Source organism: Lepisma saccharinum, chromosome 14 (assembly GCF_977018435.1).
Source record: "Lepisma saccharinum chromosome 14, izLepSacc3.1, whole genome shotgun sequence".
In the NCBI taxonomy this organism is placed as follows: domain Eukaryota; kingdom Metazoa; phylum Arthropoda; class Insecta; order Zygentoma; family Lepismatidae; genus Lepisma; species Lepisma saccharinum.
In genome coordinates this window covers 51,934,946-51,952,150 of record NC_139242.1, presented here as the reverse complement: position 1 = coordinate 51,952,150, position 17,205 = coordinate 51,934,946, and the positions used below count along the sequence as shown (strand labels likewise).

Genomic DNA, 17,205 nt, shown 5'->3' with positions numbered 1-17,205 from the left:
TACCCATTTTTTTTATTTTCTTGAATAAGAAGCCCTTTGTCTTGTTTTTCATCTTTCTCTCGACCTTGCGTTCCTGATTTTAATATGTTAACAATAAAGCACTACCAACTGCCACAAAGCAAGTGGGAGGCATTTAAATGCTTGTCTTGTTTTCAACTCAAGGAGTGCATGGATAATATTAGTTTAAGAACTCATGGGGGGCCTCACAAGTAATCTTGCCCAGGCCCCCGCGATATGTTGCTACATCACTGTTTGTTAGATATAAATACATGCAATAAATAAGAATGGTTGTCGTAAACCAAGTCATATTTTCAGAATACGTCACTGGGTTGAAATATGATGAAGGCTCATAGCATTATCTTTTGCATTATCAATCTTGACAACGTTTTCAACTTCAAGAGTAGACAATTGAGGAGAATAATAGGGCAAAGAATATTAAATATATTTTATTCAATGTAGAAAATTGTGTCAGAAAAATATTGTTCATGGTCAATGTTGTATAGTCCAGACAATTGAGAAAGGAGTGAATATTTTGTTATGTAAATGTTTTAAGAAAAAAAAATATTTGTTGTGTTTAATGTTATTGTACGTACAAGCTTTAAGGAAACTAAAATCTGCAGAAAAGTATACTTAAAGCTTCACGTGTGAGTTAACCACATTAAGTCACTGCACTATCAGATTTACTCCAATGAATAGGCATAAAACCTATGAATTTTCATTGCATCAATCTTAATTTTTAAGGGACACATCTCAGTTGTGCTGGAAATGAAATTTTCTAATGTATTAACAACTAATGTATTGAAGCAAAAATAATCCCTTGTTCTTCCAAATTTTCTGAGTATTTTTATCGGAAATATCTTTTAAGAATTGACATCTGCAGATAGGTATGTCTTGCATCATCTATTCATGGCTAATACCTGCATGAACTTTTTTTTACAGTTTTCATTGATAGCATATTTGCTAGAGGAAGTGAACGCTGGACAGCCCAAGATCACACAGGCCGATCTATTAGCTTGCAGTACAGTAGTGTGACCCAGACTGTTGGCGTTAATGCATTAGGAAGAGAATCTGTTTACTTTATTTCTCCAGGTAAGTGGAGAATATATTATAACTGCATATGAAACAAATATATTAATTTCTGATAGTATTGTGTTTTAACTTGTCATTTATTGTCATAAGTATTCTTGACTACATCTATAAATTTTATCTGTGCAAATTTTGAAAATGTAATTAACCATGTAAACATTAATATAATTGCAATTGTTGCTTGATGTGATACGTGAACTCTACATTTCAGATAGGTTCCTAGGAGACCAACGTGCAAGCTACAATCAAGACCTAACATTCAAGCTTCGAATCGGAGAGAGTGGTCCTCGTGCTACTGTCGAAGATCTAATATTAGAGGGAGCTGGACTTTCCATTACTCAAACGATATTTGGCCAAGGAAATCCACTACCCACAATACAAGTAGGCTTTATTTTTGGTAACAATATTGTCCTATATGCAGAGTTGATGTTTTTGCCCTAACATTTCCAGTTTTCACTTAAATTCTATCTCAATCATTCTTTACTTCAATTAATATGTAATACAATGGACTCAGACTTAATTGATTGATGTTTGTCAAGAACTATATTGCCACTGGTAAGTTATTTCAACATTTCAGAATACATTTTTCTTTTTCAGACCCAGGAGTACAAATTCCGCCTTCATGAACATCCAGACTATGGCTGGAACCCTCGTCTCACAGCCCGTGACTTTATCAGCATTCTTGCGAACTTGACGTCAATAAAAATCAGAGGAACATATTCGCCTGAAGGTTAGTAGTACAATATTAAATTCTGTCAAACTTACTCAGAGTGTGTGCATGCATATTTAGAGCTCCTAAGCAGGCAAGTGATTAGCACTATTGCCTTTAGTGTCATTCCAGATTTAATCGCTGGTGGGACCTCGAAAATTTCAGCATTTAACCGGCACCATGAGAACAATTGGGTAACTAAAGGGTGTTCAAAAGAAATGCAGGATTTAATTTAAGAAAAGAGAAACATTTTATTTATTTATTAGTTGGCAAAGTTATTACATCACTTGAAAGGGTAAACATTGTCATTAAATGTGGAATAGGATAGCTGACAAATGTCCTCCATGACACATTTGACACACTCAGTTGCGCAGCGTGACCTTTCCAACAGTGTAAGCCTATCATGATGGTTATTTCCCGTTGTGCTTATTTTTAGGCTAACATGGTTAGTGATTTACCCACACACATCGACCCTTCCCCTTCATTTTTCAGAACACTTCCCTGGAATTTTTCACCAAATTAAAAATTCTGGATAAATCCCTGGGATTGGTGTTTTCTTTGCTAGGCTGTGTATCTCCTACATTTCAACTGATAATTAAGTCGGTCTTATTTTTATCACAATGAGTAATGTAATGATAAAAAATATGCAAAGTTAGATAAAATGAATAATAATAATAAAGAAACGAAAACCGAAAAGTGCTGAATACTTTTTACAACCGCATAACCAAGTATCAGCTCGTACGTACCATGAATCACAAAATCGGCATACTTTATTTTTCGTTTCTGTTACCATGCCTGTTAGAGAAGGGTGTTGAGCCTACCTACATCCACAAGTTTCTTCTTGGCAGCAAAATCCTTGCTGGAAAACAGCATCTTCAACAAGTTCACCACACCACTGCACAATCACACTCATTTTATTCCATAATGCACTTTACTATCACAGCACAGCAAAGGGACAACAGTCTACTTTTCAATAGATGGAATTCGCAAAAGCAATACCTCGAGACTTTAACAAACACACAACAAGAAGGGGGAAAGAAACCAGATCCAAAATCGGTCACTGCTCAAAGCAGTGTTCTTTCGAACTGTGAGGGGAATATCCCTTTTGGATATAAATAAATTCCCTCTCTTGCCTTAAAATTCCCTATATTTAGTAAAAAAAATAAATAAAAATACAATATAAAATATAAAAGAAATGCTCACTAATTGTAGGGATATATCCAGAAATTTCTATCGAAGGACATGTAAGTGCTTTCTTAGGATAGTGTAAAAGCAAATCTAGCACCTAAAAGATCATAAACAGGCTTTTCGTACATTGTTCGAAGAGGGTTTGAATCATGGACTATGTAATTAATAATATTTGGTTCACATTTGACATGAGATTTGTAAAATTGGTTCAAACTTCAGTTTTCATTAACATTTCTTATTTTTTTTTATATAAACTTTTTAGCTCAGTTATTACCAGCTGAGTTCATACATAAACGGAAAACAGCGATCTTAATATTTCTAATGTTTATGCTCTCCTCCAAGTGAAAAACAGAAACAAGAATTTAGCACATCAATGTGTATCTAGTCTTCCCGTATCCCGCTCATTTTTAGGTTTCTCCTTTTTCCCCTTCCTGTTAGCTTTTTGCTTCAGAATTCCCTGTTCATGGAAAAAACCTCCTGGAAACACCACCGGATCAAATTCCCTTTGCAGTCAACCATTCATACCCGATAAAGCTGGAGCCCCTCCTCTTGCAGGACCTGTGTCTCGCTGGCACGTATTCAGTGAAGCCAACACAAGCATAATGGTGCTAAATCTTGCACAAGTTTAAAAAGTCGTTTGTAAGTTGGGGATATAAATAAAACAACAGGGCCACTTTTCGTTGTGGTTGAATTTTCTCGAACTTTTCACGTATAACGTCGAACCGAACCCATGCCGTTGGTTGAACCATTCGAATTTATATTTGTTTTTGTTATAAATTAATATTAATAATATGAAAATCCCAGAACAATTTAGTAGTATGTAGCATAATTTCGGAGATTACACGACAGCATGGATGTCCAGAAGGGGCAAGGGGAGGAGACACTTCCTGAAAAATGAATGTGAACCATTTTCATTTCAGTCACATCAAGTTGTTAATTATTGTAAGGGTGTTGCAGAAAAATGTTAACTTCAAATTGAATTAGTATATTTTGATAAGGGAAATATACCTAGATTACCCCAACCCCTGAAAAGAGAATACTTTGCTTAATCCTACCCGGTGGAAAGAAATACTTTGGATGCCCATGAACAACACTTTTTCTAACATTAGGTTTGCAATGCTGCTGTAAGCCTCCCTATATTCCTTGCTCTTCTCCATCCAGATACGGTAGGCGACGGTAGGTACTGCTCCTTTGCAGTCAGAAATTTGCAAGGCAACATTCAGACGGCTTACAACTTTCTGCAAGCAGAAGGCGGGAGTTCCCATATGCTGCCTGGTGCTGAAGTGTTGCAATCTAACAAACAGGATCTCGAAGACTGGTATCGGTCCGAGTTGAACTTTGAAGTTTTTTTTACGAATTTTGCCATATAATTACGTACATTTTACTAGTAAAGTGTAAACCCAGCTTGTCAACTGGACACACTTTAATTATTTTGACAAAATTCTGGATCACTTTTTCGCATAACTGCATCCTGTTTTTTTTTTTTTTTTCAAGCGAACCTGTTTGTTCAAATTTTTGAACTAGTCTTTTCACAGTTGTTTCATTTGGTGCCTTTCTCCTACCGAATATATTACTTAATTTGCGCAAGTCTCAGCGAAACATTCTCCATAATGAATTTTAACAGTTGTCACTCACTCCTCCATCATGTATCGCTCCATATTGACTAACCGCAACATGTGACCTCACAGAACGCTGCCAATCCTGCGAGGAAAAAAATTGCACACAATTTAAATCATGCGTTAATTTTGGGACACCTTTTGCTTGAAAGCAATAGTGGATCTTCCCGATAGTGTAATGGTAAAACTTGTCACCTTGGAATCAAAGGGTCTACATTAGATCCTTAATGGAGGCACATTACCCAGTGGTTCAGATTGCACTTTAAACTGATTGTCCAGTCCTGATTAGCCTATCTGACAATAAACTGACTTAAGACGAACATTATCAAACTTTTGAATGTAATTGTAGCTAACTCTGGTCTTGAATTCAGGAAACAGCAATGATAGGACACAGCATGCTGACAATGCATCACCCAATCAAAAGCTGCTAAGCTGTCCTTGGCTCTCTAAGGTCTGTTATACCACAAGTTTAGTTTTAGATCAGTCTCGGTGGCAACTCATTATTTTTTCGGAGTGTAGGAAGAAGTTATAGTAAATTGAGGAAGGTTTGAAAAATTGTTTCAATACATTCACACGTCTTGCTTGTACTACCCATTGCATTTAGAATATTAGCTGCAGGCCCATGCTCAAGGTGTGGCAAGGGAACCTTGCTTCTCACTTTGAACCACGAAATATTTAAATGTGAACTTATATAAATCAACAAAAATAACATTGACGATATTTCATATTTTGCAAGAATTTATATTTTGTTCCCCCTCCCTGTCGTGTGGATTGATGATATTAAAAAGTGTTGCTTAAATTTCGAAATTACGCTAAATGCTTCTAAATTGTGGTAGGATTTATTATTAATTATTTTTTTTTTTGAATAATTGTAATTTTGCATCTGCTTTTCTAGAGTTTTGAACTTGCGTTACTTATTTTTAACAGTTATGTAATAGTGTAAATTTCCTCCCAAAATTGTTTAAAATGGTGCAACAAACGACATGGGTTCAACATCGAACATAAAAAGGTTTGAGAAAATTGTTTACCCCCAACTTTCTACCGATTTCCTACCATTAAATCTCCTAACGAACTAAATCGGACAGGATGAAGAAAAGATAGAGGATGGATTGTGACATGGTTGTATAAAAGCTTTCCGCTGGATCAGCATACTCCCTTTCGTTTGAAACATGTCTGCTGGTGAAGTAGAAATAAGATTTGGACATAATTTTATTTTTATTTCCTGAAAACATATTTCTTGAATTCGATTTCCCTCTCCCAGGTTATTAGCGTTTGCAGATTATTCTAGAAACGGTGCTAAGTGCCAACAAAGATCAAATTGTGCTTGGTTTAGTAACATTTTGTTGGGGTTGTCATCGCTGATTGAGGAAAATCTTGCTGGTTCCTCGATCCTCGCAGATCTTCGTAACCTTTCCCCACTCCCTTACACTGCCCCTTCCACCCCCCCCCCCATCTGTTTGTAGGATGACCGCTGAGATTCCTCAGCGAGCGGCAGGAAAGCCCATGTCCACCGTCTTTGGACTGGAGCAACTGAGAGCAGTCAACTCTTGACAGTAGCTAACCTAGGCAGTTGTACGTACATTGCGTTCATAATTTTATAACACGCATTAAACTCCTGAAAAGTAGAGAACTGGAAATAAGTAAAAAATGAACTGTAGGAGGATCCTCACTTCCTACATGGAGGAATCACCCCTGTTCGGTTTGTGTATTTATAAGTTGGTACAAAATGATTTTATGCTTGGCTGTATGCAGATGAATGTATTTATTTGTTAAATTTTTTTAAAAAAAAGAGTTATTAGTGAAGGAATTCTTTACAAACATCTGTACAATTGTTAAATTCTTAAGTGTTCTTAAGACATGTCATTCTTTGAAGAAGAAAAAATATTTCATAGTGTTTGTTTTAGGTATGACATTTTTCAATGTAAATACAATTGATTTCAGGAGTTGGATTTTTGGATGACGTTCGCCTAGAGACTGCTCGGAGAGGTGCTGCAGGGCAACCAGCCAATTGGATTGAAATGTGCACGTGCCCCGATGGTTATGTTGGTCAGTATTGTGAATCATGTGCACCAGGATTCCGCCATGAGCCAGCCAATGGTGGACCTTTTGCACGGTGTGTGCCATGCAACTGCAATGGACATGCTGACATTTGTGATGCAGAGACAGGTTAGTGCTATCTCTTGATCAATGTGATTTTATCCACTAACTTCCAGTGAGAATAATTTATTATTACGAGAAGTTTTTTTTTAAAAATTATTTGTGGAAAGTGGTGGAAAATGTAATAAACTTACATTATTTTACGTTGAGTTTTTCTCTTACAATACATAGAGACAATTTGTAATGTAGTAAAAGAACATTCTAATTAATTAATCAGATATATTCATCATGTGTAGATGTGCTACATAACACGTTAGAAATTTAATGGCTTCTGTATAGAGTGAAGTTAAATATACTTTCTGTAGGAGTTATATTATTCATTAACTTGAAGGATTACATCTTTGGAAGCAATTACACATTATTGTTTTCCTCCAAGATAAACAGATTTTGTTGCTTCATCCTCTTATCAGTAAATTACTATATTGTCATATCAATATCAATATGTTTATTCATCATTAAGCATTACAATAATGCAATAGATGTTGTCATTGTTACAAATATAAAACATAATACGTACAAGAATAGTATAAACATACAAATATAAAACATAATACAAGAATAGTATGTACATACAAATATTAGACATACCTAATACAAGAATAGTATAAACATGCAAATATAAGACAATACAAGAATAACATAAACAAGCCTATATATATATAATAAATACATAGGGTGAGTATGGAGAGAATAGTATTGCACATATTAAAAGTTCTAGAAATTTAAATCTTTTGAGTGTAGAATAAATTCATCTAAAGAGTTTTATTCCCATGTGTTTGTAATTATTTTGTACTTTGCTTAGCCTGGTTGGTGATGTGTCCAACTTATAACAGAATCTTGTGTTGTGTCTGTGTACAGTGTGTCTTATGTTGAATTTATGAATATTTTCTTTGATAAACATTAGGCAGCTAAATATGAATAAGCATGGAACAGTCATTATTTTATATTGTTTTAAAAGAATTTTGCATGAAACAGATTGGTTGAATATTTCAGCCATATTTCTTACTGCCTTTTTCTGCCAAATGAATACATTGCCAGCAGTTGATGAGTTATCCCATAATAAAACCCCATATGTTAAATGGCTATGAAAAAAGCATAATAAGATTGTACCAATAAATTTTCACTTACACAGGATCTAAGTTTATTTAATAAAACAATGACTGGCCAGTTTGCAGCATAATTTGTTTGTTTGCACATCCTAGGATAATTTTGAATCTAGATGTAGACCAAGAAGCTTTACTGAGGTACATTCAATGTCCTTATTTAGGGTGAAGATTATTTTCTCTGTTTTGTTTTGATTAATAGTCGATTGATTAGTTTCAAACCAGAGAGTGGACTTCTCTTCTACTTCTTTGTCCAGTTCTTCAAGTATGTATTTATTATTGCCAATTGTGAGGAAAGTAGTATCGTCTGCATACAAAACTGTTTTATGGGGTATGAAGCTGGGTAGATCATTTACATAAATGTTAAAAGGGAAAGGACCAAGAACAGAACCTTGGGGAACTCCGCTTTCAATATTTAGGACATCTGATTGTTTACTGTTTATAATGACCCTCTGCTGTCTATTTGATAGATACGATTTTATGAGAGAGAGTTCAGCTTCTAGGATACCATAAGAGCATACCTTTTTTATCAGCATTTGATGTGAAACTGAATCAAAAGCCTTACTTAAATCAATAAGTGTTGCACTCACAGAAAGTTCAGATTCAAAAACATCCAGTACTGTTGCAACAATGCTTTCATTTGCTTTTGTGGTAGATGAATGAGCTCTAAAACCATACTGAGCATATGTGAATAAATTATTATTTGAAAGATACTCCTCTAGCTGAATATGTACGCAGTGTTCTATAATTTTTGATAGAATAGGCACAAGTGATATTTGACGGTAATTACTTGGATTGGACATATCTCCCTTTTTATGTATTGGAACAACGACTGAGACTTTGAGGCATGTAGGGAAACACCCACTGTCAAACATCCAATTAATAAGAGTAGTAAGTGGGTACTGCATAATGTCAATAATTCTTTTTATAACAAAGTTTGATAAACCATAGAAATCCTTAGATTTTGAATTGTTTAATTTTTGTGTTGCTTTAATAATATCCATTGGCTTAACTTCATACCATCTGAATCTAGGCAGATTACTACTATTGTAATGTGATATTGGTACACCATTTACATCACAGTGGATACAATCTTTTGCAGCATTGATCTTTATGGGATCACAGTTTCCAGACTTGACAAAGAAGTCATTAAATTCGTCTGGGGTAATTGAGATATTCTCATTTGGTTTGTACTTCACTTTACCTAGCTCAGTTTTAATAATATCCCAAGCTGTTTTACATTTTTATTATTGGAATTATTAATGTAGTGATCGTTTGCGGCAAGTTTGGCTTCTTTTATTTTTGACTTATAAATGCTCTTAATTTTCAGATATCCACCTTATTATTTTTATATCCATAATAATACATCATGAGTTGTGTTTTTAATTGAGTTAATTGAAGAATATACCATTCACCTAGGTGCTTTTGTTTTCATTTTGCCTTAAGCCTCGGCTGGATGTTTCTCTCAACAGCTGAAAACTGCTTCTCCTTTTAGTGACAAAATCTCCTATAATATGCTTCCAATTTCGGTGATACTCTGCAAGGCTTTTCTAGTAGGATACACGAAGTGATGTAGATTCTTAGAAAACAATTTGGGGTTCTAGTTTGGCACACAAAAAATAGTGAAGTAGCATTAATGGGATCTGAAAAGCAGCTTTAAATGGGGCGTTTGAAGAGTTTTAAAATTCTATAATAATTAGGTTCAATATTGTGGATCTTAGTATCGTGAATTTATATAGATAATTCCAAGCGTTTGCACAATATTTTCACTAAAAAGTTTATAATTTTATACAGGTATTTAGTTCCCACGCCTTCTGAAAGTTCGAGGATTTTCCGCTTGTAGCGCTGCTGTCGTTCTTCAACACGCAACCCTCCTCGTGCGGTTCTCGCGTCTGCGGGACGTGCCCCTCAGAGCGTGGGGGGAGGGGGAGGGAGGTTTCACCCGCCAGTTCGTATTATAACCTTATCTTTTCTTGCCATCTGGGTTTGTGTTGTTCAGGCAGAGACAGACCTTTATGAAATGAGGGAACTGCATTACTTCAGAGGCTCCTGTCAAAAAACAAGACACACAGTTTTGGAAGTCGAAGCAGTGAATCGTCAAGATTATTAGACACACAAATTACGGCAGTTTATGAGTCTGATCCGAAGGAAGAGGCAAGTCACGTCGTTCAATTATTATGTGATTAAAACTCTTCACGTTTGTTTCTATATATTTACTTTATGCATAATAATGGGAATAAATATACGCAGTAATCGAATTGAATAAAATGTAGAAAAGAAGGGACAGAGATTCCTATTTTGACAATTTTTTTACTTCATATAGTTATAAATACTTCGAAAGTCCAGAACTCACAGAATCTTTGTAGGCGGGAAGGTTTCAAACATTCGTACCGATTTATATGAATTTATTGAAACTCAAAGTAAAGAATAAAATATTATCTTCCTTGTATAAAACGTAATATTTTTAGTTCGAAGACAATCAACGCGTGCGCGCGCGCGCACACACAGACACACACACACACACACACACACACACACACACACACACACACACACACACACACACACACACACACACACACACACACACACACACACACACACACACACACACACACACATACGTGCATATGCTACCTTGTGGGGACTCTGTTAGTGCACATACACTGTGGGGACCGGGGGAAATCACAGTCGTAGTCTGATGTGTTTGTTGAAATTATGTGACAAATAACACACTAAAACTATAAACTCCCGAAAATTAGAAGTAACCTACATTGTGAGCAAATTATACAAGAAAAACGTTTCCTATCCTTGTGGGGACACCAGTACCCACAAGGCCTGTGAAATCAGGTGGCCTCGGGTCCCCACAAGGTCTATTAGATTCATGAAAATTTGCACATACACTCCATACACACGATTGATTCTGTACAGACGCTGTGGGGACCGATGTGTAAATAAGTTTGAAAATGCTACCCTATTGGTACTTGAGAATAAAAGAGAGGAAATACTTTTAGTCTCTGTCGATTTTGCAGTTTTTGTCGTTTATGATATTTTTCATAAAAAAAATCGTAAATGCTTGTCCTGCAGAGAATAAATCACTGGAAAAGAGAAACAGATGTTACATGAAATAGGAGACATCTGACGGTGGATGTAATTAAATGACTGACAAATAAAGTTAGCAAAATAATTATACTAACGAGTGTTGTGCTATTTTGGGTAGAAATGCAAACTTCTGTGTTTTAACATCAAGAGAAAAAGTAAAAAGCTACATAGCACGCGTATTACAAATAATAAAATAATAATGATGATGATGATAATAATAATAATAATAATACCACCACCATGTGATATGATGTGGAAATCTTGCAGAGGGATATAGGACTTGAAATTGATTCAATAAAGTTCCGAGTTCGATTATTTTCTTCCAGTGTCCCTTCATCAATTTTATCTAATCGTCACGATTAACCCAGAAAGCCAGAAAGATACGATGCAAAATGTGATATATGCAAAGTATCTTTCATTGTTCTCACAAACTATTTGTGTTTAATTTATATACATTTCGAATCATGCTTTGCTTTAAGTTAAATGTTAATTTTTATCTAAATTCAATTAAACATTACAATGCTGACCAAGGCATGAAACAAGGATCAACAGTGTTACTAAATTACATTAGTTAATAATTTAAAAAGTGCTTTTACAAGGGATATAACTTCTGATAGAAAATCGAGTAGTGTCCCTACAACGTTGTTATCTTCCTTTGAAGAAATATATAGTGCGCTCAAGGGTAGAAATTTTCCAAGCGGAAGCGGGAGGGGTGTATCATGGGCAAAGTCAATATATTTTTCAAGCAAGCTAAAATGTAACTTTACACGCCATAAAAATACTAACAGTAACTGCTATTATTATTATTGATCTATGTACATTTCTAATTTATGATAATATATTATTCTTTTATGCATTATTTACATCTCACAAATTCAATCAATTTACTTTATGTGCTCGGATGCTTTGAAATAAGGAACTCATGGCTTCAATTCGCGATAGAAATTCGATATACGTTTAAGAAACTTTTCGCTCCACAAGCTTACCTTTTTATTGTTGAAGTGTATTATGTGCTCACAAGGTATATTACTGCCGATACAAAGTGAGTAGTGTCCCCACAAGGATGATATCTTCTGTTGAAGAAGTGTTTGATGTTCTCACAAGGTTTATTACTTCTGATGCAAAGTGGGTAGTGTCCCCACAAGGTTGTTATCCTCTGTTGAAGAAGTGTATGAAGTCCTCACAAGGCTTATTACTTCCGATACAAAGCGAGTAGCGCCCCCCCAAAGTTACTATCTTCTGTTGAAGAAGTGTATGATGTCCCCACAAGGTTTATTACTTCTGATGTAAAGTGAGTAGTGTCCCCACAAGGTTACCATATTCTGTTGAAGAAGTGTATGATGTCCCCACAAGGTTTATTACTTCTGATGCAAAGTGAGTAGTGTCCCCACAAGGTTACTATATTCTGTTGAAGAAGTGTATGATGTCCCCACAAGGTTTATTACTTCTGATGCAAAGTGAGTAGTGTCCCCACAAGGTTACTATATTCTGTTGAAGAAGTGTATGATGTCCTCACAAGGATTATTACTTCTGATGCAAAGTGAGTAGTGTCCCCACAAGGTTACTATCTTCTGTTGAAGAAGTGTATGATGTCCTCACAAGGCTTATTACTTCTGATGCAAAGTGAGTAGTGTCCCCACAATGTTACCATATTCTGTTGAAGAAGTGTATGATGTCCCCACAAGGTTTATTACTTCTGATGCAAAGTTAGTAGTGTCCCCACAAGGCTACTATATTCTGTTGAAGAAGTGTATGATGTCCTCACAAGGCTTATTACTTCTGGTGCACAAGTGATTAGCGTCCTCATAATGTTGTTATCTTATGTTGAGGAAGTGTATGATGTCCTCAAAAAGTACAGGGGGGCTTAAAAATTTTCGAAGGAAGGAGGGGCGACATAACACATGGGTGAAATCAATATTTCAGTCATGGAAGCTACAAGTTAGATCAAACTAAATTAATGCTTACTGGAAGAAAGCAATGTTTAGTTCTTTTTCCTTATGCCTCAGGCCTCCCCGATGGCGCAGTGGTAGCGTCGTCGCCTTGTATTCAAGGGGTGCTGGGTTCGATACCCGGTGGAGGCACATAGTGGTTCGGATCCTACTTTAAACTGTAGGTCAAGTTCAAATTTGCTTTACTATGCATAAAGTGGACTTAAAACACCAACTCAATCAACCAATCAATCAACACTATGTCAGTGTTATATCTAAGGAGAAGGCAACTGTGAATTCATTATGGCGGGGAAACAAATATGTTTTTTTTCTTTTCGCTTTGGAAGATTCCTTCCACTGCAACTGCTTACTCATGATATCCGATTAACTGTAAACATGTTGAAGGGAAAGAACGGCGCCACATATCATGGAGGAAGAAGAAGGAAGTGCAGGCACAGTGAATGCTCCGGTGGGAAAAGCAGGCAGGTCATAATGTTTTTTTTTTTTATTTTAATGCAAGTGTCATTATTCTCTTCGGTGGGTCCTTTCGGCGGTACGAACGTTCAAAAGAGTCCGTTTTTTTACATTGCTCTCTGTGGTAAAACCACGCGTGCTAGGGGTGCAAGGAACACATATTGAGACCAGACGATATATCGCGATATTGAGGAACTATCGTCCAGGCGATATTAACTAGACGATACATCGTCACGATATTTTTGCGATATATATTGTAGAGAGGGAGACGATATATCACCCATATCACGATACGGAAATAATATCGTATCGTCTGCGACGATATTTTCTTGACGATATATCTCGATATCAAAATTCCGATATTGTACATCCCTAGATTCAAGTCCAATTTATGCACAGATGTTAATAAGCCCGCCTCTGCATCGGATACGATATTTGTTTATTAAAGTTTACGTATTCTGGTTATTTCACGTCAGGAACATGGTGATTGAACAAACACAATTACGAGGATTCGAACCTGGGACCTCTGACATACTACCAGTCGCAACGGAAAGCAGACTTCAGTTTGCGGGATCCAGAAGTCCTGTCCCGGGAAACTTCGGGAAATGATTTCCTTACTTTCGGGATTTCCGATAGGTCAGGAATTTAAAATGATCGCGAAATAAGAATTCTGGATATACTTAATTATCGGAAGGGAAATCTTCTAGAAATGGCATCAAAATACCGAAAATAATTTCTTTGGGGACAAAATGTGCGTGGAACTCAATAATTTCAGGAGTGGTAGGAAATTCTGAACATTACCCATCCATAAAATTTTCTGAACTAGTCGGGAAATACGTGAAATTTTCTGTCCTGAAGATCGGGATAGTTTTATAAACCGTATCGATCCCGTCCCAGACCCATAAACTCCGATCACTCACACCCATAAAGTAAAAAAAAACAGTTTTTTAAGTCCACTTTATGAACAGTAAGGCTAATCGGGACTGGGCCTACAGTTTAAAGTAGGATCCGAACTACTATGTGCCTCCACCGGGTATCGAACACGGCCCCTTGAAATACAAGGCGACGACGCTACCACTGCGCCATCGGGGAGGTCTGAGTCATCAGGAAAAGAAAGGAAACATTGCTTTCTTCCAGTAAGCATTAATTAAGTTTTATCTAACTTGTAGACCTATTTCATTTGATGATTTTTGGTCTTTCCATTAATTTACAGTGAACGATAATATTCTCTAAATAATTTGAAAAATGTAAATAGTTAGGTCGTCTTCTGTGGCAGAGAAGTAAGTGTAGCGCCAGAATTCCTGGATTCGAATCTTTGTCAAGGCATAATGTGTTTTTGTCTTTCCATCTATTTCACAATTTTTTCCTTGTCGTCGCGATTAGCTAAATTGGCAGAAAAGCGAAGTAAAATACAGATGGGATTAGTTTGATATTTTCTCAAACAGCACATTTGCAAGGGTCATTCAGGGTTGACCGACCAAGACTACAAGTCCTACAAGGACAAAAATACGTGAGTCTTTTAAAGGAATCTTCCTGAACATACAGGCATAGCTGCTATCAATGTGTCAGTTCCGTGAGTTATTTGGCGTTGAAGAAAATAGACTGCTGTCATAGCCACCGCAGCACATCTTGATTTTTTTGTCAGTGCTTCATCTGTCTAAAATTTCTTCTCTCTCATATTATCTTTAAGTGGCTCAAATAAATCTGATATTCACTAAGAGCTAAGCCCGGGGTGTATGAACATGAAGCAAAACCCTTTCGGAGAGTTATTGCTGTCAAATTGACCATGTGGGGAAATTATGGTGAAGGATAACATTTGCAGACAACATCAACGTCTTATTTATACAAATGTCATTATACGGCACCCTTCATCAATGTGCAGGAAAACTGGGCATAAATCATGACCCTTTTCCCAAAAATTCACATAAAGAACACCTTACATGTCCCAGTCGGACAAATGTGTCCACACGGTTCATTCGTGAGCAACTAGCGTTCTTCGCCAAGCTGTTCAGATCATTCGTACACTCTTGCCCATTCTCCGGCAGTTTTATCGTTCTCCTATTTATCATTGCATATTACACTATACCGAAAGTCACCGGTAGATGAATTTGCTTAGTTTGATTGATTGATTTGTTTTAAGTCCACTTTATGAACAGAATGGCTAATCGGGACTGGAGCTACAGTTTAATGTAGGATCCGAACCACTGTGCCATGTGCCTTCACCGGATATCGAACCCGGGACTTGATTACGAGGCGACAACATTACCACCAGGGAGGCCCTGAATTTGCTTAGTGTCTCGTACAGTCGCTAACTAGTCAACCGACCGTCCCTCACAAAAACGCGGCGCAGAAAATGGAAAAACTGTAGCAGAGGGAAGTTTATAATCGCATAACGTTGATCCCCGTAACTAGCAACAGTCACCTGAAAAAAGAATCATCTGAAGCGTCGCCACGAGTACTGTTGGCTAAATGTAAGATGTTAGGGAGGAGAGCTCTCGTTTTATGACAACTGTAGAGGAAATTGCAATTTAGTCGCATACGTCCTTCGATATTTTCTTCTGATGCCACAGTAATGATATCCCCAGTTAAGAAAACTCTAACAAAGCATCCACGACAAGGATAATTTGCATAGGCATTCCTTCACCTACCGCATTTTCTCAAAATTGATCCATACAACTACAAGCATCCCCATATCTTTTTCCCAAACTGGGGAAGGATTTTTCACTTCGAGCACTTGGGAGCAGGGTAATATTTCATATCATAAAAAATTACTGTGACATTTTATTATTATTATCATTGTTGTTGTCGTTGTTTTACAAATCATAAAATTTAAATTGAATTGAAAATACCGTGGCGTTGTTGCTAAGTTCAGACTTGAGTCCTCTGTTTAAATAGAAACTGGATTCGACTTGCTTCCTTTCCATAAACTTTAACATTTATTTTAGGAACAGTTCAGTGTCTTTTTTTTTTTTTTTTTTTTTGCACGATGTGTATATCAGAGACTAGGGTCAACCCGATGGCGTAGTGGTAATGGCGTGGCCTTGTAATGAAGGGGTTCCGAGTTCGGTAGTCGGCGGAGACAACCAAAATTTCGGATCCCACTTAAAACTGTCGGTCAAGTCCCGATTAGCCTATCTGTGCATAAAGTGGACTTAAAAACAAAAACTCAAATATCAGAGACCACTAAGTCTGATATCTTTGAAGACACACCTTGTCCATGTTTTCACGCAACAATTTCACTATTCAAATGATATTAGGTGTTCCCAGACATCTCAGGTAGGTCAAGTGCTTCACTGTCCCCCCCTTTCCCAATATGAGCGCGAATGCTAACGTCCTACAAATTTTGGAGTAAGGAAAGAAATAAAAGCTCATTAAAAATAATATGGGTTATATTTAAAGATTCGTATTTTGCATTTCTGATTTTAACAAAAGTTTTAGCATATTTAAGAATATTTCAGTCAGAGGTGCAACCACGAATTTTTGTTTGGGGGGCAACCACTAGGATGAACGAATCAATAATAATAACAACACGATTGTAATTAGTATTACTATATTTATTATTAATAATAGTAGTAGTACCAAACATTATTATTCACGCAATAAGGGGGGGTTAGAAGTCGGCGTTAAAGCAATAGTGTTGGATCAAACTATTTGAAATATTTTTTCAACACTTTCATTTTCATTAGCTAATAATGAAAAACAAGCACACAAACTGAATTTTTGAACGGCAGAGAATGCATAACTAATATAATTTTTATGGCGAGCGAAGTGAGCAAGAAAAGTTTTAGAACCAAAATTGTGAAAAATGAAAATAATATATATTCTCTTTTACATTTTTTTCT

At 36.3% G+C, this 17,205-nt stretch overlaps 1 protein-coding gene across 2 annotated transcripts in view; it reads left to right on the top strand.

Annotated features, from left to right (window-relative positions):
- Window positions 1-17,205, top strand: part of LanB2 (laminin subunit gamma-1) — a 351,641-nt gene that overhangs the window by 216,944 nt on the left and 117,492 nt on the right. For both annotated transcript variants that reach the window (XM_083135585.1, XM_083135586.1), the window contains 4 exons: window positions 940-1,089; window positions 1,298-1,467; window positions 1,684-1,816; window positions 6,541-6,765. In XM_083135585.1, coding sequence (XP_082991711.1) covers window positions 940-1,089; window positions 1,298-1,467; window positions 1,684-1,816; window positions 6,541-6,765 — 678 coding nt within the window. The remainder of the gene's footprint in view (window positions 1-939; window positions 1,090-1,297; window positions 1,468-1,683; window positions 1,817-6,540; window positions 6,766-17,205) is intronic.